General features: G+C 46.8%; 1 protein-coding gene across 4 annotated transcripts in view; it reads right to left on the bottom strand.

Annotated features, from left to right (window-relative positions):
* The window catches only part of Bcl11a (BCL11 transcription factor A), a 95,152-nt gene extending 73,893 nt beyond the window's left edge, over positions 1 to 21,259 (bottom strand). For 3 of the 4 annotated variants that reach the window (XM_050141365.1, XM_050141364.1, XM_050141362.1), the window contains exons 1-2: positions 21,028 to 21,259; positions 13,957 to 14,286 (exon numbers count right to left, since the gene is read on the bottom strand). In XM_050141365.1, coding sequence (XP_049997322.1) covers positions 13,957 to 14,286; positions 21,028 to 21,082 — 385 coding nt within the window. In that variant the 5' untranslated portion in view covers positions 21,083 to 21,259. The remainder of the gene's footprint in view (positions 1 to 13,956; positions 14,287 to 21,027) is intronic. The other variant, XM_050141363.1, reaches the window with a different exon arrangement.
* Between the last annotated feature and the right edge of the window lie 5,451 nt (positions 21,260 to 26,710).

The following is a 26,710-nucleotide window of genomic DNA, read 5'->3' as shown; positions in this document are numbered from 1 at the left end:
CCCTCCTAAAAATATTAATAAAATGCATAATAAATAATATTAATGAAACAAAAATAGATTCATAAGCCTTGGCCGGGGCTTTTATTATTTCACGAAAGGGGAAGTGCAGCCAACGAAACTTGTTCCGCACACTTTGGCAGAACTCTGACCAACCACCACCATTAAACTCTAAAAGAGTGTGTTTTGGCTACTCTCTGGCTTCGGGGGCGGGGAGGGATGCGGAGGCCACCATGAGAAGCTGGTGGCCCTTCTGTCAGAGACAGGGTTAGACACACGTCACACATGTGGCCAAGGAAAGCTAGCCCAAGGTGCTTGAGCTTTCTGAGCCAGGCCCAGCTAACTGTTCAGGCCACCTCCACACACCCACTAGACAAATGAAACCCCCAGAACTTGAGTCAACGGTCTTTGTCAACTTCGAGTCTGGGGTTCAGTGTCGGCATCTGGCTCCAGGCACCCCACTCTGCACCAGTGTTGGAAGCCACCTTTGTCCCTGTCACTGACTGTCCCTGCAACCTGTCCCCACATCAGCACCAGCCTCTGCCTCAGTCCGGCACACCCTGCCCTGCCCATCCCCCACGCCACACACCCCCGGGACAATTGCATCTAATTAAGATGAGGAAGGAATTTGCATTTTCCTTTCACTGCACCCCTAGTAATCACACAAGTTCTTCAAATTTTGAGAATTTTGTTCCCCTGCTAATTATTTCCCTCATTCTGCATTTCCAGGCACAAAGACAGCCTATCTCACTGGTGGGCTATTAATAGTTCAAAGTTTTGCACTCAGAAGGTAGGGTGCCCCTTCCCACACCCGGTTAAAATTATTCTGTCATTTCCAGTTTTGTAAAAAGAATGCTTTGGGGGGTTAATTATGGGTTTTGTTTGGGGTTTGTTTGGTTAGGTCGGTTTTTTCTTTTTCTTTCTTTTTTTTTTTTTGAATTGTCTTTTTTGGTGATGATGCATTAATATTGCTTCAAAACAACAGCGTCATATTGCATATTAGAATCTGACCCGACAATAGTTACTGTCTGCCTGGCTTACTGATTTATAGAACCCTGGTATGTAATAGAAGAAAGAAAAAAAGAAAGAGAGAGAGAGAACTCCTTGGCATAAGTGTGTGTTTGCTGATCAAATTTCAGATCATGTGGTGTTCATTATTATGACTTGACTTGAAATCAGTTTGCCAGAGTGAGATGGATTTGCTCATACACCTTCCACCCCTCTGCTCCCTTTCAGGACTTGGAAAAGCAGAACAGTTTTTGTAAGGTACATCTAAAGCCTGAACTGGCTTGGATTAGAACAATGTCTCAACATCTGTAAATTCTCTCCGAATACATTTTGGAGCAGTTTATGCAAAGCCTTTAAGGAGTTAATGAGATTGTCCTACCAACAAAATTTAATGGTGATTTAAGAAATTCTAATACTTCTCACCGACTTCCTGCAGACTCATTTGTGTGCTGACATTTATGCAGTTTCTCCATTACATAACAATCCACCCTGGGTACACTAGATCATGCCAATCTAGCAGAAGGAAATCTGGACTCCATATAAGCACAAGTTTTCAGTCGGATTCAACTCACCACTATGTTTCGATGTAAAGTGTTATTATAGCCGGGTGGAAACACAGCCACTAGACGCTCACGGTTCTTAACTCTAATGCTGCCATCTTTCTTACCGCTTCCAGGGCGGTCAGTATTTACATTCCAGGAAGTTAAATAAACCGACATGGCAAAACTCCTGGATAGACTGAATAATAAGGCCGCGGTGACCAAACTGTTTACCTCTACCTTGCAAGGATCCCTCTCTTGTAAAGTTTGGGGGGAAAGACAGAGAGAAGGAATGAAGGGAGTTGGAGAGAAGAAAAGGGAGAGAAAGAGAGAGAGGCAGAGAGATTCACACACTGGCTTCCACATGTCACAAAGACCTCCTACCCACAGGCTACAATACCGAAGCAGAGTGGCCAAGTTACTCTTGCCCGTTTTTGTTTTGTTTTCTTAAATGTTAGGTCACCTGAACACCCCCTCTCCTGTCCCCTCTCACCTCAACATAAAAATATGAAGATTTTTTTGCCCATTTTCAAATAGCAAATTATCCATTAGATTTCATCATATCTTAGTAAAGCAATTACATCAAGAAAATGATAGTGCGTGTGGAATCAATTATGCATGCAGTTGGCCGGAGACCAAAGGCTGTGAAGTCGGAGAGGGCAGAATCGTTCGACACACACAAATAAAAAGCCCCTGCATCTCACAGATGGACCCCATCAGTTCATCTTACTGCCTAAAAAGTTCATGCACTTAATAATTTATTTGTGTTCTGGATACTGTTTCCCAGCTGAATATTAACAACTTTGAAGTGAAGCATGCTTTTAGCATGGTATGGATGGGAGTCACAGCAGGGCAAGGCTAGAGCCCTCTGAGGTTAAAATTATAGTTGTGTTTCTTATACACTGTTCGTTCTCCATCACAATTTATTTTCTTTCATTAAACATTCCTTTTAATCAGAATATCAGTGTCTGTGTTCTGATTCTGCTTGTTAACTAGTGGTAAACCCATAAACCAAAGACGAGCATCAATAATACAGCACAGGCTATTTCCCAGCAAAACCAACACCAACATCACAGGCTCTCCAGAATCGGAAACCGTTAACACCTTGTTTTCACAAGCGGGTCCCTCATACACCTGGAGGGAGGCACAGGGGCATCTAGAGCTCCCTCCCACCCCCATTCACTTTGGCAACTAGAAGAAGATACAATGGAGCTCAGACCAGAAGACTTGCTGGACCTCCAAGATGAAAGAGCCATCCTAGCCTGGTTCCCAGACACAGCTGAGGTGCAGGCGTTTATTTTAAAGGAGCCAATGCACCATTCCATGTAGCTTTCTTCCTTCCAAACGGGGAACCTGATGTCACGGCGCTAAAACATCCAGGCCTCTCTGCCATCAAACCACTAACAATGGAGCAGCCCAACTGCGCCTGGGGAGAACAGAGGCGCTCAGTCCATCCTTGTGTGTGTCTCTGGATGGGCCTCAATCACACACACACTTACATTTTACAGTCTTCTCCCCACATGAGAACAACTTCCAGCCAACACGTCCACAAACTGTACTTAACGTTAAAAAGAAAGAGGATAACACATATGTAATTCCTCAAGGTTAGACTCCTAACTCCTCAATCCACTAAAGGAAACTTGGCAAGAGGATGCATCATTTCGCTCCTTTCTGCTGGGGCATCTGAGGAGGAGAGCCACTGAGGCAGCTAATACACAAAACATGATCAAAAGTGATTAACAACAGCTTCATATGCAAATTGCATTAATGAAGGAGTGCAAAGTCATCATGTAAATTAAATATGTCAAATCTCTTGGTGAACTTTCAATCTTGAGAAGAAAAAAACCCGGCTTTAATTTTTTTTACACCATCAATTTTGCAAGATTGAAAATCTAAGAATCTTGGTGTTATAAACAATTTTCACCTTTTTTTTCTCCTTCAGCAGGCTGACAGGCCAGCCTGATGTGCACCGAATGTACATGTTAATAGGCCAATCAAAAATGCAAAACAATTCGCAATTACTGGAAGGACCTAATGGTCATTAGAATTTACAACTAGGTAATGAACTGAAGTCTGCCCACACCATGCATATTCATAAAGCAATTTAGCCTTTGAAGATTAAAGAAGTGCTTAAAATTCAAATGAGCTTTAGCAAATTATCAGTAAGATTCATCCAAAAAGCAAAGGGTTTTTCTTCCTATGATTTCCTCATTTTTTTAATGCAAAATTGTTATATCTTCCAGACTGAGCTTAAACTAAACATAGAGCCTCTAGTCAAGCCAAAGGGGCTAAGAGACAGACAGAGACTGCAAACATCGTTCCGGACTTTGTTCATAAAACTAAGCCCTTAAGAGCCAAACGTATCTCTAAACATGGTAATTTATCAAAAACAGCCCAGAGTTGCTCATAGGCAACACTACACAGTCCTCCAACTGCACAGATCACCACGCGCCGCCGCCCCCACCCCCGCCCTCCCAGAAAGCCTTTCCCCCTCGAGTTGCCTCTCCTGTGTAAACATCCACTGTGGTAGAAAAACAGCTTTTTCATCAGCTTGGAGTGGCATGCCGTTTAGAAGTTCCTGCTTCCAAAGGGAAGAGAGCAAGAAGGCAAAGAAATGGGAAAGGATAGAGAGAGCACTGTCTGGTTTACTTCTGGGAGCGAACATCCTGTCCTTTGGTATTTGTAGTCCCCACTGCCCCCATTCTGCACAGGCAGCACTTAATTCAAGAGGAAAGGGTCACGCAGACATCAACTGACATCCAGAAAGTTGGGTGTGCACCCACCAGCAGCAGCAGCCCACCCCAGTCAGTAGAAAGTATCGTGGGAATTTGGATTTTCATGCTTCCCAATTACCAGTCTGGAGAAGCCTGTCCTTGCCCGCTGACACCTCACTAACCTTCCGACATTTAAAGAAGCCTGGTGGCAGAATTCCCAGTGCACTGCTCTTCCCGCACCCCACACACCCCACCCAAGGTGTAAGTGTGTTCGAGTCCTGCCCCAGCTGGTGGACGAGCCACACTGAGAATAGCAGCTTTCAAAGGACCACATGTCCATGCTGGAAGCTCCAGTGCTGGCCCCCAGAGCATCTATGCTGTGGGGGTTTCTTTAAACTATCGAAAAATATGACAGTAATAGCTCTCCCTGCCACTCGACCCTCGCCCTACCCCGCACCTCCACCTCAGGCGTCTGAGATAGTCAAACTTACCAAAAATGTGGGTGCATTGTGAAGTAAAAAAGAGGGGGGGGTGGGAAACCTCGTGTTCTCATCCTGGTTCCCTGGGTTCCATCTTAGCAGGCCCAGCCTTAATGGGAGCCACACTGCAATGTGTATCAGAAAGGAGGGAACATGGGGCTGAATGAGCCACAGGTCCACAGTCCTGACCAATTCTGACACTAATGTTACTCTGCATGAGCTGAGTTGAGTGAGTGCTGGTATGGGATGTGACAGGGTAAATCAGAATTAGATTAAAGACAAAAGTTTAGAGACCCATGCTACATTGCAGGGCAAATGGGACTTGAAGGCCAAATTTCCCCCTAACTGCCTTGGAGTCGTTTTCCCTATTAGAGCCTTTGCCTGCCATGCCTCTGCTGGGCCATTCACACAGGAGACTGAAATATATACAGGACTTGGGAAAGTCCTCTTTAGATACAGTACCTATACACTGACTATACAGCGATTAACGTGTGGTCAGGAACCTACAGGCAGCAGGCTGCCCCAAGCAGATAGCAGGGGAGGAGGGCCCAGAGCTGGGACAAGCACAAAAGACAGGTCCAACGACAATGCCTGCTGTCAGCAGTTGAATTATTTTTATACAGGAATTTTTATCTCTATTGTACAAACAAGTACGTGTCTGTGCTGACTTGTTAAGCAATCCACTTGTATGTAGAATAAGGCGGGTTTTTTTTTTTTTTTCCTGCTTGCTACCAGTCACACAGCTCCGAGATCAGAAGAAATACATGGTCTTTGAAGCTGCTCAAATGTTTTAGTTAAAAGGACAGCAGTTGTTTTCAAAGATCCAAGAGTATCTTTATCAGAATCAAATTTTTCCTTATTGATTTTTTCCCCTTAACATAACAAAAACATAACATGAGAAGGTTACGATTTATTATTTAAAATGTTCAGCCTTAAAATCATTTTTCAGTAGCTAGTGCTCACTTTTAAATGGAAAAGAATATTTTTTTAAAAAAAAAATCTTAAGGTGGAATGAAGTAGGAGAAACTCCTGAGATTGGAATTTTCACATTGGTTAATGCATTGTTTTAACTGTAAACACAAAGGAGTTTTGGCTAGGGCAGGAGTTAAAACAGGCGGGAAAATGGTTCATTATGGTTGGCCCCTTAAATGTAAGCAGGCCATGAAATCATGTTATACCTAGAGTCAGGATGTGGGGAGGCTACATTCTTTTGTCCAGTGAGATGCCCTGTCTTTGGAACATAAAAAGTCAAGATTCAGCAAGCCAAGCACTGTGCTCCCCCTAGGTAAGAATCGTATTTCCCGAAAAAATTAACAGATGCACTTTTTCCTTCAGCATTCTTGAACGCATCATTACATATCAAGACAATGAACAACTAAGGGATGTAAAATTTTGTGCCCTGTGCTTAGTGGGCGGCGTCCCTGTGCGTTTTAGAAAGTTCAGGAAGCAAAGGGAAGAAGGGGTTGGGTGCAGCAGCACCTGTGGCTGTTTTGGAAGCCTCCTCTGCTGCTCACCCAGACAGTCCCTGCCTGGTTTTCATGGGAGCTTTCAACTGGTGGGTTTGCCTCTATCTAAAAGCATGATCAAATTGTAGATGTAACTGTTCTTCACCAAGGTTAACGACAGTAAGAGCACAAACAAAAAATCATTGTGAGTGGCCAGAGGTCCCCAGGTACCCACTTCGACAACATACCTGCTCCAAGGCCCCACTGGGAATTGCCTGGCGGAGACCGACTTGGTTCTGAACAACACGCTGCCAACCCTGTCCAGAAAAAAGATGTGCAAGGTGCCTTTCTCACCTCTTTTACACGAGTCTCCACCTGATCATCTCACCTCTAGGTGAGTATAATGTGTTGTTTAGCACTCTAAGAACTTGGTACTTTATCTATCTAGGTGGATCAGAAAGGAGGAAGGAGGGAGGACCAGGGGAAGCCATGGAAGGCCCAGCCTACCTCTGGTGCGTGTCAGCTGCACACATCACAGCGCCTTAGAGGAACAACCTGTTCAGGTAACCCATCAGCAGTGTTGCATCAGACCGCTGGGTCTCTGGGGCAACTCAGAGTTGAGCCACCCAGCTCCCTGTCGACAAACTTCTAATTCGCCAGCTCTGCCCGTTTATTTTTCCAAGTGTTTTGTTTCAGGCAACGTGTGTATTTTGCTTTGTATGTTTGGTGGATTTACCACAACTGGTCCTGACAGCTGTTGATTCTGTTAAACGAACGCATTATAAAAATTCTCTATAAAAACCTCAAGCAATAGCAGACTCAAAAATATAATGAAAAAAATATTTTAATGGAGCTCTAATTGAGAGAAGGTTTTCAAAGAGAAGTATAAAGAAAGGTACAGAGTCCTGACATCAGCAGTGTGGGGGTGGGGGTGCGTGCGTGCGTGTGTGTGTGTGTGTGTGTGTGTGTGTGTTTAATGGGGGGAAAGGGTGTTGCAAATCACCACAAATATTTACACTGTAATCCCTTTGTTCAAATCACATACTTTTAACAGTAAAAGCTGGGACTGTGGCTATTTAAAATGTTAAATATTCAAACGCCTGTAATTAACCATATGAAACAAATTATGTCGCATTTCTCCATACCAGCACATGCAAAAATAAAAAAAAAAAAATTTAAACCAACTAACTGGCTAACTGGTGGTGGGCTGGGGGGGGTGGTCAAGTTGGGGAGACAACTCTGAGAGGAGGAGCGGATGATGTTTCCATTTTGCTCCAGATCAAAGGAGAACAGGATGGGAACTGTGGCATTGCGAGCATTCTTGCATTGCTGTCGCTCACACTGGGCTATCTAAGTTTATACAATCCCCAGACTAGCTGCATATTAAGCTTGCTGTGTACAGCTTTATTATGGTGCAGTGGTGGAAGAAGCATTAATATTCCGACTCCACATCTGACAGGGCATTTACATGCGCCCATCTGAGCGGCACCTGAGAGCCCCTCCAAGGTGCAGTAACTGTGCGCCTATTGTAAAGGCAAATGAAGCTCACCTATTCCCTGCTGGGATCAGAAGTGACCTCGCCACCCCCCATGCCTCGAATCCTTCCCTTGCCAACCTAACTCAATGCCATTGCAGAATGACGAATGAGCTCAGAAATAGACCCCAAGTTACTAACCCTGCTAAGAACAGCAAAATCCTTTGCTGAAATGTTTTAAAATGCACAGGGAATGTGCAGCTGGCCAGTAAAAAAGCGGGGAGACAGATTCCAGCGAACCTAATATGGAATACGTCACATTCTAAAACTGATTAGAAATACAGTCTGATGTTTACTGGCTTCTAATTGAGCTTGGCATCAAGCATACTGGCTTTAATAATGCTGGCATTTTAGTATTATTATTATTTTAAATTTGCCTTTGGTCTCAGAGAACACATGTGGAGAGCTAAAGAATTCTTATTCGTCAGGTTGCGTTTCCTGGAAATTAAGTTTGTGACAGAAAATGACTCCAGTAGCAATAATATGGTTCGTGCTCAAATTAATTAGGTCATTGTTGTAAAAACTACATGGCAAATTACAAAGGTAAATTTACAGATATTGGCCAGGGCTCCATACCCTGGCAGGAAAAGGGAAAAGCAGTTTAATAGTGCTGATTTACCTGGGCCGCAAAAGGAACACAGCAGAGGTACAATGGTCAATTTTCTATTTGTATTACAAATAACAATACTGGTCATTCTCCATTAAATTATATAGTCTGCACATATTTTATAAACTTTACTCTGTCCTCCAAATTGGCACATAAAATAAAGGCCTGTTTGATTTGAAATATTAAAAATGGACCCTACATTTAAAAATACATTTTATCTTTGAAGTCACAACCCTGCTGACATAGCCATGACCCAAATGAAATCTGAACTAGCAGAAAGCTACTAAAGATCCTTGGTGATTAAATCTCACGCTAAAATGTGGCAAGGTGCCAGCCTGGGTCCAGCTTGATGCTGTGTGTTTTTTACTGAACGAAGCTACTACTACTACTCCATGTAAAGATGGATTGGAGCTTGAAGTGAAATCTGCCTCAAATGGTTGCTTTGTGTAAGAAAGGATGCAAACAGATCAACCCAGGTAGGGCAGCCTGCCACCCAGGGACATCTTCTGGGGCCTTCCTTCTCTCTTCAACCTCGTATTTCCCCCCAAGGGAAGCCAAACTTTGCTCCTCAGTGACGGTCGTGCAAAACCACATTTGTCTCTTTTCCTTTATTAAGTACCACCAATAAGACATCATGAAAATCGAAAATCTGTATCCCAAGTTTGTTATATGCCCCCAGTTTATCTCTCCCATATTGGCCAAACACAGAAGCTACAGTGTGAAATTAATGACCTCCCAGGACTCTAAAATGTGCCATTAATATGCATCCAACTGGCCTCTTCTCTGAACTGAAGGTGTCTGTCCTGACCCAGCCTGGCCTTTTCCTACGCCCAGTTGTATTTTCCAACCCATGGACAGCCCCACAATTAAATGCCACATTCCCTGGGAGGAAGGTGTGCAAAACATACTTCCGATCCCTTAAGATGAGAGTGCACAACCTGCCCCACAAGGATGGGTTGATTTGAGAAATTACAGCACTTGGGGTTTTTTGTTGGTTTGTTTTAGTTTTCAGAGAATAAACACAGAGCATGGGAGGGGAACTTTGTCCCCCTCTGCTTCTTTTCTTGAAGTGAATACATATTTGTGTTTCCAATAAAAGGCCATTTTTACATTAACTGTCTGTAACAGCAGGAGACAGCAGAAGGAACACAATCTCCCCATCACACACAGGATGCTCTCCATATCACGTGAACCTATTCTCAAAACTATTATTCCTGAAAGACGCCCTTGGAAGATGCACGGTGCCTCTTTTCTGTGCCACCCAGAGGGTAACATCAGAGGAACTTTGAGATCTTTGGGGTCGTTTTAGATTTTATTTTTCTTTTCTTTTCTTTTTTCTTTTTTTTCTTTTTTTCTTTTTTTTTGGTTCTCCAAAGTAAATTTAGCAGCCATGCAGGCCACCGTGTTTAATTAAGCTTTCAAAAGTCCTCTGACAATGCCAACCATTGTAGGACACTTCTGTGGCTCAATCACGCAATCACTGTGACAGTTCTATTTACAATGTGTCTTAGAGTTTCTCTGACATTGTACTTTGACAAAACATCCAAGCTGCCAGTCCACAACCTTTCCCTGTCTTATTTACAAATACAGCTTGTATACAGTACTCCCCGTCCCACGAACATCAGTCTGTGGGCAGTGGCCTCACAAATACGGCCTCCCTATGAAAATGCTAGGTGTTTGTTACAAAACAACCTCCCCTGCTCTATGGACTCCGAAGATAAATAAAACATTTGCCAGTACATTTGTTTCTTTGAATGGTGGTGTTTTCCGGTTTTTGCTGCCACACTGAAAATTGACTTCAGAGATCAGTATTTTTTTTTTATTCAGGATCATACAAATAAAGAGAAATAAAAAATAGGTAGTCATAATAAAATACTGTCATTTATAGTCTCATTTACAATTAATATACAAACACATCCTCCAGTTCAATCTAGCCTAGGCAAAGAATGAGAATGGGTACAAAGAGAAAAGGGAAGTTAGTTCTGTAAATTCGGAAAAGCAGAATGGTGTCACTTGGTTTACCTGTAAGTAACATGCTAATACAGCTGCTTTTAATATTTCGCTGCTCATTAGAGAACCTGTCTTCTGTTTCATTAGCCAGACCAGTTGCTCTGTCTAGGCTGATAGTTCCAAGCACCCCAGTGAAAATGCCTGTATTCTAGATGCTAGGGGAGGAAAAAACAACAGTGTTCCATCAGGAGCAGCAGGCTGCCCTGCATCTTAGCAGATTTCTGCTCTCCCATTCCGTCTAAAAGCTAACTTTATGATAGGCTAATCGTAATTTAAAGATTCCCGTGTGCAATGAGCCAAAACTTCAAGACTGACACTGGGAGAATGTTTGGGGCCTTTTCTGTGAAAGAGAAAACAGGCTTGTACTCGCTAATCTTCAATGAATATTTTACTCATCATAAAATAAAAGACTCAAAAAAAAAAAATAAGAGAGAGAGAGAGCTCCATCAGTCAAAGGCTGCCCCTATCTGTCGATGGGCCTCTGACACGCATATTGATGAACTGGACCACACAATATGAGCTGATAACAGCCAGTTCAATGAAGACTGTTCCAATAGCCTCTGTGGGTAATAATCACAGAAGGCTCTGAATAGCTAAACAAAACTGGAAATGCAGCTTGGCCATTGCCTATGGAAATAGGTAACATATATGCATGGTATATGAGAACATACACCCACCTAGTCATCAGGCAAAAACATCATGAAAAAAAAAAAAAACAAACAAACAAAAACCTCGGTTAATTCTGGGAGGCCTGATCACAGCCCACATGCAAGCTATTTCACTGCTGCCCTTCAGAATTCTACCTTACCCTGTTTCAAATTCTGTGCTTTACTGAGGGAGATTTCATCCCTGCTTCCTGCCTGTAAAATGGCACAGAGCACACAGTGAACTCAAACCTGACTCATATCACTTCATAAAGTCTCTCCTACCCAGCATGCTTAAATGGTTGTCTTTCATGTAGCTGCCAAGCATATTCTTGTAGACATTCACCGGTGTACTTCTTCCCCAACAGAGACCTCTGCTTCTCTCCTATACACAGTTCAGATGGCTACTGAATGCTTACTGTTGGGAAGCCTGGTAGACTTGGTAAGGAGGAACCAGTGGGGGGTACAAGTCATCTTTCCAGAACCTCGCTTCAGGGGCATCTGGGGTCCAGAGCATCAGAATTTATGTTCAGTGGTAGAACGTTAATTTCGCTATGGGAAACCCTTAATTCGTTACTGTGAATCACGAGAAGTCATGATTCTAGTTACTGACATCTTACTTGGAGATGTTACCAGGGTAAAAACAGGTGAGGAGGCACAATGGAAGGAATCAGGATGTTGCAATTATTCCTGCATGAAAGGTTTCCTTCACCTGAATTGCATGTGTGTACTCAATGAGTATCAGAGAGAGCTTTCTATTTCAGAGAAACAATGTACCATTACCCCTAGAAATATATCTCAAATTTGCAGCTTTTTTTTTCTTTTTTTCATTTTTGGCTTCTTTAGGCTCTGCTATCACACTAGTTTTTGAGATATCACAGGATCATTATGGCAACCAGCGGGTTAAGGGCTATTTCTTTCCCGGTACATCCATGTAGAGTCACAACAGCACAAGTCAAAAGCCCCAACTATTTAAACGGCTCTCCTCAGCCTTCAGATCTGTCTCCGAAATACAGAGGCCCTGGTTTTCAAACTGGCTAACCTGCAACCGAGAAACCTATTTAAGCCTTCAGGAATACAGTGTGGTTTTAATTCCTGCCTGACAGACACTGTGTTTTGTCTTTTAAACGAGCAGCTCGATATGTAAATACGATGTTACATCACACAAGCCTTACTCCATATTTGGTGATTTAGCAAGGCTTTGGATCTCCAAAGACGACAAATCCCCTTCCGCCTGCTCTTGCTTCATTAATCATGCCTTACACTTCTGTGCATTTTCCTTCCAGTCACAAGCCAGCACATGGAAATGGTCATTGCTACATCCTACGGGAGAGGGGGATAAAAATCTTAACCTCCGTGTCTCGGAAGCTCAATGTGGTAGCGTCTAGAAAAACACTCTACACAAGCAGCTTTTCTGGCAGCAGAGTCCTTACTTCACTAAAAGGAAAATACCTGAGTATTATTGCAGAAAGCATTAAAAAAAAAGAAGAAGAAGAAGAAAGAAAGAAAGAAAGAAAGAAAGAAAGAAAGAAAGAAAGAAAGAAAGGATAAAGATTAAAAAATGCCACACTTGATCTTAATGATCATATTCCAGACTTGGGGGGAGGGGTTGGCTGTAGAGGGGTGAGGGTGATATGCCATTTAATCCCCTCCGGATCACTGGCCTATTATGGGCCAACCATTTCAGAGACAAGTTCCAAAAGCCCTGTGACTATCTACGCTGCCTTTCCAAAAATGAGCAGGCCTGCTTTTGTAGGGTGGGGGCAATGCAGGAAGAGACTGTCTCCCAGATGTGGCAGGCCACAGAATCTGCTTTTGCTTTGTCTGACGTGCTAAAGCAAACAGTGTTTTAAGAGCCACTACCTAGTGTTGCTGTTTACCACTAGGGCAGGGAATTAAAGTCCCTCTGTTAGCTTTTAATTCCATTTCCCTGGAGCTGCTGAGAAACCCACACACCTAGCTACCTCCTTGGTAAAATTAACAGAGAGAGAGAGAGAGAGAGAGAGAGAGAGAGAGAGAGAGAGAGAGAGAGAGAGAGAGAGNGGTGACAGATCCTGGAAAGCTATGAAAAAAAAGGGGAGAGAGAGAGAGGAGAGAGAGAGAAGGAGTTATTGAATATGTGCATGCATTTTTTTTTCAAGAAAATTTTTGCATTAGGCTAGAGAAGAAACAGGGGAGCCGATACTGGACATTTGTAAGGATGACATGTGGTTGTGTAAACCACAAACAAAATCAAGATACATCTGTCAAAACCACATCAGAGACAAGAGAGAGCACTGAGAAGCATTTATCACTGAGCTGAGGAGGCAGGCTGCAGGGAGCAGCCATTCCTGTCAAACCAACCTTTTGAAATTTCCAACATGCCCTTAAACTTTTCGAGTAAGCATGTCTGTGCGCTTCAGCAACTGCCCTCTCTACTCTGGCCTGGCCAGTCGAAAATGGCATCTTAAAGTCAAGGTCACCGTGTCATCCCACCACGGGGCTGTGTTTAATTACAGCCCCATACAGGCTGACAGCCAGTATGGATCCAAGGCTAGCCCTGGAACTCAGTTAACTCCTTCCAAACCTTCAGACAAGCCATTGGCTCAACCGCAATGTCTATATGGCTACCTTGCCTTTTATATACATCACCAGCCCACAAGTGGACACTGGAAACTGAGGCAGGAGTAGTAAGGTCCAACACATTAAAATAAAAAGGCAAGCAAGGGGAAGAAGAGAGACCTGGTACTGTCAGAAGCAGGCAGAGGATGTCAAGTGTGTGGCACTTTCCCACCTACATCTGACTCAGTAAGGTGGGGAAAACATTATTTCCAGCAGTCTGGACAGAAGCAACAGGAATGATGATTTTTAACAAGACTTCCATGGACAGTCACATGGAGAAATACAGACAGCCCTTGAGCATGCCTTCCTGCTCCTACAACACCTCTGCAAACAAAAAAGAAAGCATGCAAACAGCTTTTCTCCTTGCTTCTCAATTACCTGCTATGTGTTCCTGTTTGGGGCAAATTCCTCTAGATGACGTTGATAGACAATCGTCATCCTCTGGTGTGACCTGGATGCCAACCTCCACAGGATTGGATGCCTTTTTCATCTCGATTGGTGAAGGGGAAGGTGGCTTATCCACAGCTTTTTCTAAGCAGAGGCTGCCATTGCATTGTTTCCGTTTGTGCTCGATAAAAATAAGAATGTCCCCCAATGGGAAGTTCATCTGGCACTGCCCACAGGTGAGGAGGTCATGGTCCCCTTCTGGAGCTCCCAACGGGCCGTGGTCTGGTTCGTCATCTGTAAGAATGGCTTCAAGAGGTTCGGCTGTAGTTGAAGAAACAAAAGCACAATTCTTAGAGAGCCAGTGTGGAGAGGAAAGGGAGGACATACATGCTCAACCCCACCCCCACTTCACCACACGAAGACAGGGGTGGGCAGCAACCTCCATCTAACACCCCCCCCAAAAAGTGTGATAGGCAACATATGATGTGGAGGGTTATCAATAACCTAGTTAATTCATCAATGAGGGTGGCCATCATGGTCTAAATGAAATCCCCCTGACTTGAATAACTCCAGAGGACACACACACTGTAAATTTTTTGAGAAGAGTCTGACTTAATAGTTAACACAATATAAAGAGAACTTAAATAACAATTACGTTTCAAACGTGAACTGAAACCAAATTTGCTTCCCCTCCGTACATTAAGTTAACTCTTAGGCCCAAGACTAGAAGAAGTGAATGAGCCCACACACCCTTAGTGGATGTGTGCATCAACTGTGCATGCGTGGCCTCACAGCAGAGAAGGCTGCTGCGCCACCCAGGACTGCCACACTCACACTGCAGCCCTGAGGAAGTGACTTCATCCACCTAACTCGCCATCACAAGGCAGTGAGTCTCACACCGCCAAGATCTTTCTGTCCTCATCCTCAGCTACTCCACGAAATCAGAGGAATATCAGATTCACTGGCACTTCTCAGACACATTCACTAAATGGGACAGTCTTGAGTACTTAAGAAAATAAGCCAATTAGTCGGGTTTTTTTTTCCCAATCTGCAGAAAAGAATGTCTGAAATATTCTAAACATGTTGGTACTTGGTGACATCCATTACATAAAAATCAGAGTGGACTCCCAAGCTCACACGTCAGAAGGCTGGGCATCCTTTCCTCTGAGTTGAGGTGTTTCACCTAATGTAGTCAAAGTTGACTAATTTTCTGAATGGGCTCCAAACACTTCATTACGGGATATTTCTGCACTCACAATCACCAGCCAGTGTTATAACAAGATATACGTGGCTTTCTTTCCTGTCTGCCTTTAAAAAAAAAAAAAAAACTTTACAACTCCAGCATCTATCTGAGCAGCTTCTATCTTTTTTTTAACCTTGCAAGTGGAAAAAGGGGAGCTGGGAAATCTTGCTTACACCATCTTAAAATACTAAAATGTAAAAAAAAAAAAATCACAAAATACAAAACATGTCCAAGATGCTGCCAGTTAATAAAGCAAAGCAGACAACGTACAAGTCTTAAACAGTTAATCAGTCTGACCTTCTTTAGCAAGCTGCCAATTTCACATTTAATGAACTTAAAGCCACAGAGAATCAAAAAATAGATTTTAATTTGAGTGTAGAATATTGGAACAGATTTTGATAAAGTGCAAAAATCCAGTGAACTCAGGTTAAATTTATTTCAACCCAACCCAGGCTAGATGCTGAGGGGAAGATCTGGAGTAACTCCCTAATGTGCTGGGTGAAATAGTACTGCGAGCGTCCTGCCGAAGCCGCACCTGTCTCAAGTAGGACATGCCATCACTGCTCGCCTTCGGCGGGCCTCCTAATTTAACATAAGGTCATCACGAGAATATGAAGGTTATCTCCCTACGAATGAAGACGGCAAAGCAAGCACTTAAATGTTTCTTTGCCCAACATCCTGATCAAAAGACAAACACAGAGCGTGCAAGTATGCTTCCCAGATGAAGGAGGCGAAGGAGGAAACCGCTCTGCATTGCGACCTCAGTCATGCCTCTCACATTTGCTTTCATTTTGACCAAGTCAGGAGGGGGAAGTCCTGACCCAGGAGCTCTGCTGCTTGAATTAAGTATTTCAAATGAACACTGGCAACTGTGGCCCTTTTGGCTGGCGTTGTTTAGCTGCAAGTTCTGGGGTTGAGAGACTGAAAGGCTCAGGGGGAAAAAATTGTTCTATTAAAGGTAAAACATTTTTGCAAATCCTATCATCAGGATTCACTTGGGGTTTTGTTTTTGCTGCTGTTATTTTTATTCTCAGGGCCTGAAGGACTTCAGAATCTAGGAAGAGTATTAGGAGCGAGGGGACAGTCTCTTAGATATCAAACAGTTAAAGGTAATTCGGTACCAAACAGACTTGGTTAAAGTCTTCTAAACGTAGTGACTGAACTGATTTACAATCAGAACCAGGAAATGAAGAGGTAATTCACAGGTTGCTGATTACACCTCCACATCTCACCTAATTAATTTTATAGGAGGCAAAGTTCTTGAAAATAACAAGATGATCAAATGTACAGATATAAAACCTGTAACCTCAACATTTTCTATGCTCTTAACGTAAATTATTGCTAATTAACAAGAATTATATCCTAATGTATGAAATACATTTAACATCGGTTTCCCTGAAAAAACATTTGGCTAGCAATGTTCAGACAAATATCAAAACGTTTTTTTTTTATTATTGCTGCTGCATTTTAAAAAATCGGACCAAATGGGGCACAAAGAAAATATGAAAATACAATTCTCTTACTGCAGCCTACTGATTTGCATTGACACCCTCTCTCAGTGGCAATCAACATTTCCTTTCTGGGCATCAGATAATTTCTCTGTATTTTAATGCAAATTCCTCATTCCCTAAAAACATTCCTAACCTCAGCCATTTTACCCCCTCCCTTCAATTCAACTCCATCCTAATTCTCTCCTACAATACCACCCTTTCTAATCTCGGGCCTAACTCGGTACAAAGCGGGGAGTCCTCGATTGAAGTGGAAGGGAGTGGAGAAATAATCACAATAATTAGCCGCGAATTCTCTCTACAAGGGGAGGAAGACAAAATGAAATGCTTCTGCTTTCTACAAGATAGACTGGACGGTCTGTCTCCCAGCGACAGCAGACCGAGATATATTTATATATTTGTATTTATTTCTCTCCTCCTTCCCCCAGCCCCGTTGCAAACATTAAAAGAAGGGGTCAAAATCTTTATAAGAAATGTTGAGAGGCTAGGAAATCAGGACTGCTGGGGAAGGGGGAGGGGGGCATGGGAGCTGTGTCTTCAAGTTTGCGTTCCAAGTGGCTTTTCTTAACACGATAAAGCAAACCGAGGCTGAAAAATTAGAGAGGCAAAGCAAAGAAACAAAAGCAAAGCCAAGGGCTACAGGCCGGGGGCCGGGGCCCTGCGGGAGTAGGCCGCTTAGAAAGTGAAGTTGGGCGCCCAGGTTCCCTGGCACAAAGCGAGCAGCCTCCTTCCTGGCTGCAGGCTCAGGCCGCGCGCACAGCGAACACGTGCAGCAGCGACCGGCAGACCCAGCTTGGAGGCGACGGGTGGCCCGGGGACTCGGCTGCTGCCTCCACGCCCTTCCAGCCGAGCTACCGCAGAGCGCCGGCTCCCTGATCCCACTAGTTGGTGAAAAGGAAGTAAGGTTTGGAAAACTGAGCTGGAAAACCTGATCAAGTCTTGGCTTCATAGCGCACACCCCGAGCGCGGGTCCTGAAATTCATTCTGTGTGCACAGGCTAACACTTTTACTTTGGAAGATCTGTGCAAATGTGTTTCGCCCGTAATTCCGGGCACCGTGTGCGCGCCAGGCGGCGACCGCGGTTATTCATTATTAATGACGCTGCTAGCCCGCATCATTATGATGATAACTATTACTATTGTTGTGATTTCAGGCTTCCAGGCGAGAGCTGCAGGAGGCGGGGAGGGGGAGCGTCGGGTTGCCAAGCCGTCCGGTAAGACTGCGGTGGACGCCGAAACCTGCGCTCTGAGCGGGGCTGGGAGTGGAAAAAAGTGAACCTAGAGGCCAAGGGCAAACTTGCCACATCCCTGCTTTCAGTCAGGCCTCTAAGCTCGAGAGCGCTCTCCCCCTTCCTCGAGACCAAAAATGCCTTCCCTGAAAGGACCCTGAAGTGTGGAGTTGCCGGGTCTCCTTGCACGTGGGGGTGTCGGCTGCGCCCCCGGCGCTTCTCCACTGCCCTAGCCAAAAGCATTTTTTTTAAGTCAAAATGAAGAACAAAGACCTAAAGGGTAATGGGGGGTGGAGAAAGGGAATTCTGCCTAACCGTTAGTTGCCCCCCACCCCCACTCTCTCAACGCTCGTCCCTCCCCCGCCGAGAAACGCCGGGCAGGGGGTGGGGGGAAGCTCTGGTACAGGTTCAAGTTCGCGGAGCTTTTCTTGATCTTGTTCTGCCTCCTAGCGACCAAATGGCTCATTCAGTCCACGTAGATGAGGACGGGGAGGGGGGGTGGGGGTGTCATAGGACCCGGGAGGTTCCTGCCCTCTGAGCACCCAGAAAAATCAAAGAAGTGATCCCTGCCAGACCCCTTCAACTGGCCTCCTAGTCTAGTGTCCCTCCCCGGGACAGCAGAGATTAACCCTCCCAGTCTGCAGAGTCCCACAAGGGACCCAAGTGGGAGGAGAGTTAGTACTGAGCAGTTCGGACTGAGCCTCCCAGACTGTCCCTTGAGCCCCCATAGCATCCTTCCGAATGTCCCAAAGTCCCGACTTTCCCGAGTCCTGCGAACACTGCCCTTCCTTCCCGCCGGTACCTGGCCGGGCTGTAACTTCACACCGTCGCGCGCCGCGTCTGCTCTGTATCCGGCGCGGCCGGTGGGAGTGGGGGCGGGGGAGAGCGGCGAGGGAGAGATGCGCGGGGGTGGGGAGAGGGAGGGCCCCGCAACGTGCCAGGGCGGGGGAGCTTCCGAAGTGTGTGACAAGTTCCTGGGCCCAGAGGGGGGAAAAAGCAATTCCCAATGAGCACCCCTCCCTCAACAAAAGCAGAAGAGAACATGGGAAGGGGGTCCTTCAAGCTTTGGTCAAAAATTAAGAGTCATAAATGAAAGGAGGATTTGATTGGGGGGGGGGGACGCTCCATGCCTTTCCTTACAGGACTCAAACTTTCTTAAGTGCCCACCACCCGCCTAAGCACACCTTCAGGTGGAGATAATCACCACAGCCGCTAGCACTCTTACATAAGCTCACAGAAACCCCGGAGCAAGACAGGCCCAGGGTATAGGGCAAGAATCCAAAGGTGGGTCTCGCTGATTTCGGGGATCCTGCACCCCCAAAATGCATACTCAACACATTTCTTTCCTGCCTCGCCCCCCTCCTCAACCTAGCCAGGCAACTGCTTTGGTCCAAAAAGACTACTGGCTAGATTGGGAGGGGGGCAGGGAAAGCACGTGGTAACCTCCCGGCCGTCTAGAGTTAAGAACAAGAGGAATCTAAGAGTACCCTGGGTGGAGTTGAGGGGGACTATCAGAACTCGCTTTTACAGTTGCTTGGCAAAATAAAAATGTTTTGCAAAACCGAGTTTCACCCAGCAGCTTTCGCTGTCTGGGAGGTCGGAGTGAGAGCTGGGCATTGTGCTAGGGGCGGACCGGAGCGCAGGCCGGGCTGGCGGAGTCGCAGCGTGGCCTGCCGCGGTGCCTGGCGGGTGGGCGGCGAGCGCCGGGTGGGCGAACCCGACTCCAGACTGGGGCGCGTCGAGGTCGAGCGAGGCCCAGCCGCTGCGGCCGCCTGCTCCGGGGCTGCCGCGGCGCGCTCGGTCCTCTGTCTGTTTGTTGGCAGGAGGCTCCCGCACACGCGGTGCTTGTAAACATTCAGACACGAGATTTTTCCCAATCAAAATCCACTTCCACTTTTTTTGAAAATCTTCCAAAAAATAGTAAGAGGAGGGAGTTCCTCGCTCCCTCTCCACGCCGCCGGTGCTCTAAGTTTGCAACTTGATGGGGTTTTGGGGAAGGGGTATTAGGGATATTTTTTCTATTTTTTTTCTTTTTTTCTCTATTAAAGATTGTGGAATTTCTGAAGAGGTGGGGGTGTGTGGACGAATCCCAGGAAAGCGATGAAAAATACGACTGGCGGAACATTTAGTTTCTTTTGGGGGGCAAGAATTGTACATTCTTTTGCGTTACTTAATTTTTTTTTAAACGCGTCTTCGCCTCGCCTCCTCCAGGGCTCAGCCAGGAGGGGCGGGCAACGGCAACCCGCCGGCGGCGGCTAGTGCGCCCTCCCTCCCTCTACCGCGTGCCCCCGGCCGCCTCCTCACTCGGCCCTTGCTCCTGCCCTTCGGCGGCGGTGGCGGCGCAGGAGGGCAAGCGCGAGGAGCCCGCACAAAAGGCGGCGGGACAAACACCCACCTCCGGCCGGAACAAAAGACGGCAGCGCCGGGCGCGACTCTGGTCCTTCCCGGTCAGCCGGCTCTCCCAGGCGCTGCAGCCCCTCTCTCCGGACTAGGCTGCCTGAGAAGCGCCGGGGGGCCCCCTTCTACAGTCCCACTTTCGTACAATTGTGGGGGTGACTACTTTCCTCCCACTGCACACTTGACCGTGTACACATTGGTGTCCTAAGGCCAGTCTCACCTCTTTTCTCCCCAGGAATTGTTTTTTAGACTTGACGCCCTCCCTCCCCCCTCCATTTTCCTATAGTGAAGTGGAAGCAACCCCCCTTTCCTTCCAGCTCCCACCCCCAGGTTTGCATGTGAGTTGTTCGCATCCTTAGCATTGTTCATTATTTTTGCAAAACTGGGGTAGAAATCATTGCATTCCTTTTTGAAAGAAGAAATAAAGCGGCGGAGAGAAGGAAAGAGGAGGAGTCAATTTTTTATAAAATTTAAAGGTGCGTGCAGTCTCTAAAGTGCACACACGGTTCTCGTTCGAGAGGGGATGTGGGGCTTTTTCCCTTTAATCTCTTTTTACCCCGACTAACGTAGGGTTTTCACCTGAATTTTTTTAATGCATGCACACACCCCTCTCTGAACCTCACTTACTTAGCGTCCTGCGCGCCCTCGTGATTAATAATTATTATTACTATTATTGGGTTACTTACGCGAGAATTCCCGTTTGCTTAAGTGCTGGGGTTTGCCTTGCTTGCGGCGAGACATGGTGGGCTGCGGGGCGGGCGGCGGCGGCGTGCGGACGACGGCTCGGTTCACATCGGGAGAGCCGGGTTAGAAAGAAGGAGACTCCAGAGAAAATATCTTCATCAGTGCCTTTTGACATCCAAAATAAATTAGAAATAATACAAAGATGGCGCAGGGAAGATGAATTGTGGGAGAGCCGTCATGGCTTTTTTTTTTTTAAGCAAAAAAAAAAGAGAGAGAGAGAGAGAAGAGAGAGAGAGAGAGGGAGAGAGGGAGAGAGAGAGAGAGATGAAAAAAATGGCAAAAGCCCCCCTGAGCTGCAAGTTCAAGTGCGGACGTGACGTCCCTGCGAACTTGAACGTCAGGAGTCTGGATGGACAGAGACACACAAAACATGGGCAGGGCGAGCAGGAGAGAAGGGGAGGAGGGAAGGGGAAGCTCACACCAATGGACACACATCAGGGGCTGGACATGAAAAAGAGACCAGGACAAGCCAATGGCCAGTGCGGGGCGGGGGAGGTGCGGGGCGGGGGGCTCCGCAGACGCCAGACGCGGCCCCTGGGGGAGGGGCGGGCGGAGGGGAGGGGGCTCTGGGGTGGCTGGCTCACCAGTGGCCGCAGCGAGCGCCGCGGCGGTGGCGTGGCCGGGAGAGAAGAAAGGGGCGGCGGGGTGGGAGGGAGGAGTGGGGGGGAGCAAGACTTGCGCCCTGCTCCACTCCCCCCCTCCGCACACACACACTCACCGACCCTAAAATAAAAAAATTATTGGGGTGGGGGGAGCAAGAGTGCTCCAGGACGCTGCAACCCAGAGCCGGGGAGGCGCGGGCGGAGGGAAACCAGGTAGAGTGTGTCCCGGACACCCTCCTCCATGCGCACACCCACTTCCCCTCCCCTCCAGCGGACGCCCAGGGCCGGAGTGCAAGCCCCGAGCCCGCGGCAGCGTTCGGGAAACTTTGCCTAAGGAAAGCTAGGAAAGAAAAAAAATCACCCGAAGTTGAGAGCTGAGCCTCCAAGTTAGAGCTCGGCAGCGGGCGAAGGGGAGGCGGGAGGGAGCGCGCGGGAGAGCGAAATCTAGCCCAAGTTTGGAGGGTCGGCGGTCCGGAAGGCCAGCTCCGGGGCCTGAGGGAGCAGAAGCTGCCTGGAGAGAGGGGGTTGGGGCGAGGCTGGCGGCGCAGGCCTGGGCTCAAGGACCGAGAGCGCGCCCCCAAGGCCAAGTCAGGGACTCGGGATCTGAGCGACCCAACTAGCGATCGGGTCTGAATGCCACACACAGAAACCCTGAGTCCCCAGCTCCCAAGGGTCGCAGAAAGAGAGGCCGAGATACAAAGACCGAGAAGCCCGATTCTGGGTGCGTTCAGTCCCCAGAGGGGAGCACCCGGGGCCGGGGCTCGAGGCACCCAGGCGTCCACCCCTGAGCAGTCGCTGGTCTGAGGACAAAGCACGGGTAGCCCCAAGATTCCCGGTCTCTGGGAACCTGCTCCTGTCGCTGCGGGAGGTCCTCGAGCCTGATTCCAAGGAGGGACACACCCCCTCCCACACCCGGGCAAAAGCAAAAGCACTGAGCAAAGGGAATGAAAATGTTTCTTACGGACAGAACACAATTGTTCCTTAGCTGTTACTTGAGGAAAGAGAAAATGGGAAAAGGAATGAAACTGGCTACCAGCAGCAGCCGGGAGGCCACGGTGGTGAGGCCCTCGGGTCACAGCCGTGATGCCCAGGAGCCAGCAGCCACCGCGCACACCCGGGAACCCAAAGCCCCCCTGTCTTCTCTGCAGCCCTCCCCTGGAAATTAGGAAAGACCTGTTGGAAATAAACCCCTGTCTCTTTAATGCACACACGCGCGCGCGCTGCTGCTGTCAAAAAGCGGGCTTCACTCTGGCGTGGGATACTTTCAGTTTTACGTAAAATGTACAGCAACAGCACCCCCTGCGATTGGAAAGTTTATTCAGAAACGTGCTGCAAAGTCCCCTGGCGTCTCCCGCCTCCCAGCCTCCCAGCCTGCCTGCACCACCCTGCAGCCGCCGCAGTCGCCGCCGTCGCCGACGCAGCCAGGGAGATCGCTCTCCGAGTCCAAATCTAGCAGCGCCCGGGCGGGGGCGGGGGATGGACAGAGTCCCCGGGAGGCGCGGAGGGCGCAGGGTGGAGACCCGAGCTGCAGGTGGACATCTGTGAGTCTCTGCAGAGCCAGGAGCCTTCCTTCGCTCTCCTCCAGCGGCTGCACCCAGCGTCCCTGCACCCCTCCTCCGAGAGGTGTCGTTTCCGTAAATTCACCCACCCGGCGGGGGATTGTATTGTTTTAAGGCAGGGCCCTGGGCTTGCAGGCGCTCGCCCACCTCCCAGCCTCACGGGCTTGTGGCTGTTTATTCCTGTGTCTTAGAAAACTTTCAAACCTATTAGAAAATGGCTTGCCTGATTCGGCGAAGCTTCGGGCCCCTTAGAGGAAGAAACACAGGTTTTGATGCCCGACGTTAGAAAAGCTGTGGCTTAGACTGGGGTGGGGAGGGAGGGTTGTTTCCCTCTAGCTGGTTTTCCTTGGAGGGGGGGGTGGATCTCGCAGTCTGTTTGAGGAGCAGGAAGACTTTATTGCTTTAACTGCAGGACACCGTTTCCCCTTTTCACTGAGTTCTTCAGAGCTGGCCTCTTCCTCGATTTTTTGCTTGTTAAACCAGCCTTAGAATCACCAAGAGAATGCCGCTGCGGGGGGTGCCAGGGGAGGCAGGACTCCTAGGTGGACCTCTGGAGGGTAGGTAGGCTGAGAGTTGAAGTTCAACCTGGAGGCCTCGGGAAAATAAATAAATAAATGCCCCTATAGGTAACAATAGTGAGCCAGGCTCGTTCAAGACCGGTTGGGCAGATTTGAATCTTGTTCTCATCCATAAAAGTCTATACAGAAAGGAGACAGATACATGGACAAATTGTGCTGTAGAAATATATACTGTATATGTGTGATTTATATATAACGGTGTGTATAAAGCTTTTCAGGCTTGGCTGTAGTGTAAAAAGTAATGAGTTTATTACCTCTGAAAGGTTCTGTGGTTCACATTTAACAGTCTTCTGAATTACAATTCATTACACAATCGTGTGCTCTCTAAAACCGGCACCCTATCAGGGCCGCTATCTGTGGTTATTTCCAATAAATAACTGGCACCATTTTATTGATTTTCTTTTTTAAAAAAATCATAGGAAATTAAGCACTTAGTTACAAGTAGGTCTGCTGTGTTATTGCACTTGTTTCAGATTCCGGGGGGGTTCCTTCGGAAGCCACATCTGAAAACATACATTAAAAAGCCAGTTGCAGCTGCTTGCCCTGGGTGCCAGTGCAGAGGTAAAGCGGCAACGTTTCCACGATTAACATATATTTAATTTCTCCATCATAAAATGCCCAGGGTGAAATGGGACCTGCCATCCGCTCCCGCCCCTCCCCCCCCAACCAGATTTCACCCAGCTCAGAAAACCTGGGCTCTGCATCGGCATTTGATCTGTCCTAGCCGGCCCCCCTCCGGGTCCCTTGTGCTAGCGGGTACCGATGATGCCCCTCCCTCCTGGCTGCTGAACGTTCACTCCAGCGCCCGAAGGTGGGGGAGGGGAAGTGTATATGAGTGTTTAAAGAAGTAAAAACGTGGCGTTCTAAGAGATTTGAAAATATTACATAAGTATTGATTAATGATGCAGGTGGTGTTGTGGAGCGGGGTGAAAGGTCACTTTAAATGTGCACACTTGGGTACACAATAAGTGTTTTTACCTTTCCAGAAGTGGCTTTTAGAAAGTAGTAAATTATGACAACGATAGAATTATTTTCTAGCCGTTCAGTTTAACTTCGTTGGGGTTGTAGAACCCTTGCTGCTTGGTTTGAGAGACCTCGGTGGGCTCTTTCCCAAACCTGTAGTGACGACAGTGCCTAAACCCTAGGCCAGCAGACGACCCCTCCTTTTCCCTCCCCACCCCCTTTTATCTTGCCGGCGGAGGAGCCTCCCCATACTTCCTGCAGTATATATTCTGCCTCTGATCTCCGTACTTAATAGCCAAGTCCTGGTTTATGCTTTATAATGTGTTGACAAGTTTTCTAACAGAGTTTCTGAAATAATGCACATATATTCACGTCGGTTAGGAACCCACCGTATTTTTAGAGTCGAGTAGATCTATACCCTAATGCAGAGAGAGGGCGTAAATCACAGAGGGTTTCATGGTCCTTTCAGTAGTTTTCGGTATGAAGTATGAGCCGCGTGGCCTCCAGACGTAACCTTTTAGAAAAAAAGACAGTGTTTTTATTTTATGGTGTAAAGTGCTTTTAGCTTCAGGGCTCTGAACGTGCATGTGGTCAACAAACAGCTCGAGAGGGAGGCTTACTATCGCCCCAGCCCTCTGTGAGCATCCCCTGACACCGGGGACTCGCTGCGAACTGGAGAACCAAGAGTTAAAAAGTCTGTCTCAATGAAAACTACAAGATTAAAATATTCACTGTCTGCCTTTAGGGTGAAACACTTTTATAGACAAAAATAAATAAATGAATAACTGAATGATTAAAAATGCAATCCATCCCATCTTGCTTTTTATTCATCCTTTTTCCTTCTTTTTTATTTATTTTTTCTTTATCTATTTTTGTTGTTGTTGTTACCTAATTGACAGACCAGAAAATAGAAAAGGGGCAGTCATCTTTCAGCTCGGACCCTGCATTCAGCACAGGTTTCAACTCTGGGACTGTGGAGAGGGGGCTGCTAGCCCCATTGCTGTTTGTTAGACAATGCATTCGGAGGAGCCGAGGCTGTGTTTGAGTAGAGGAGTGAGCGAGAGGCTTTGCCCCTGCTGCCTAACTGACCTGATGCCTGGACCTAAGGAGGCTCCCAAGAGTAGACAGTGCTGCCCCTCCCTCAAAGGCTTAACTCTTCCTCTGGGATGGGCTTGGAAGGCACAGCTTCCCCCATCCTGAGAGATCCATCAGTCTGACGTCTTTCTCCAGTGACTGCCTGGATTTCTGAGGGGCTGGCAGGTTGCTTCATACATCCTCATGCACCTATCTAAGAGAAAAGGAAATGGTGGGTCTGGCCCTGGACCAGGCTGCTGTGTGTTGAGTCAATCATGCATGAGAAAGAAGAGCAATCGTCACAGTTAAGGGACTCATCTCAATAGAACTTCTTGTTCTGAAAATCCTGAGTGAAGGTCTTAATTTAACATCCCAGCTTTTGCATAAAAGACACATAGGTACAAGGCTGTGTGTCCACTGACTGTAGTGTATTAGCGATTCTTGCTACAATACTCAGGACACAGTAAATGCTCAATAAACTGCCTTTGAGTCAATGAACTAACCAACTACAAATCCTCTTACCATACCCATAAAACCAATTCCTAACCACCCAAACTATATTAATTTCCTCAGAAACCAATAAGGCTTTGGTGAGGCAGTCCTACAGTGAGAGTTCTTTTAAGCCTTAAAGTCATTCCTACCAGGGACAGCTCAGAAGATCACCCCAAACATCTAGCAGCTGAACAGTTAACAATTAGAAGGCAATATGTGCATTGCTCCAGCAGCTTACATTGTAACAATCTTCCAAACTAGCCAGTTTCAAGAACCCAGGATGCAATGATACATTTTTCCTTTAACAATGCTTTTTGGATAAATACCAATCTACTCCAGGAAAAAAGCAAAGATACA

This window comes from Alexandromys fortis, unplaced genomic scaffold (assembly GCF_014885135.2).
Source record: "Alexandromys fortis isolate MF-2015 unplaced genomic scaffold, M_Fortis_MF-2015_v1.1 scaffold_7, whole genome shotgun sequence".
NCBI lineage: Eukaryota > Metazoa > Chordata > Mammalia > Rodentia > Cricetidae > Alexandromys > Alexandromys fortis.
The sequence above is the reverse complement of the archived record's forward strand: the minus strand, read 5'-3'. Positions and strand labels throughout refer to the sequence as shown.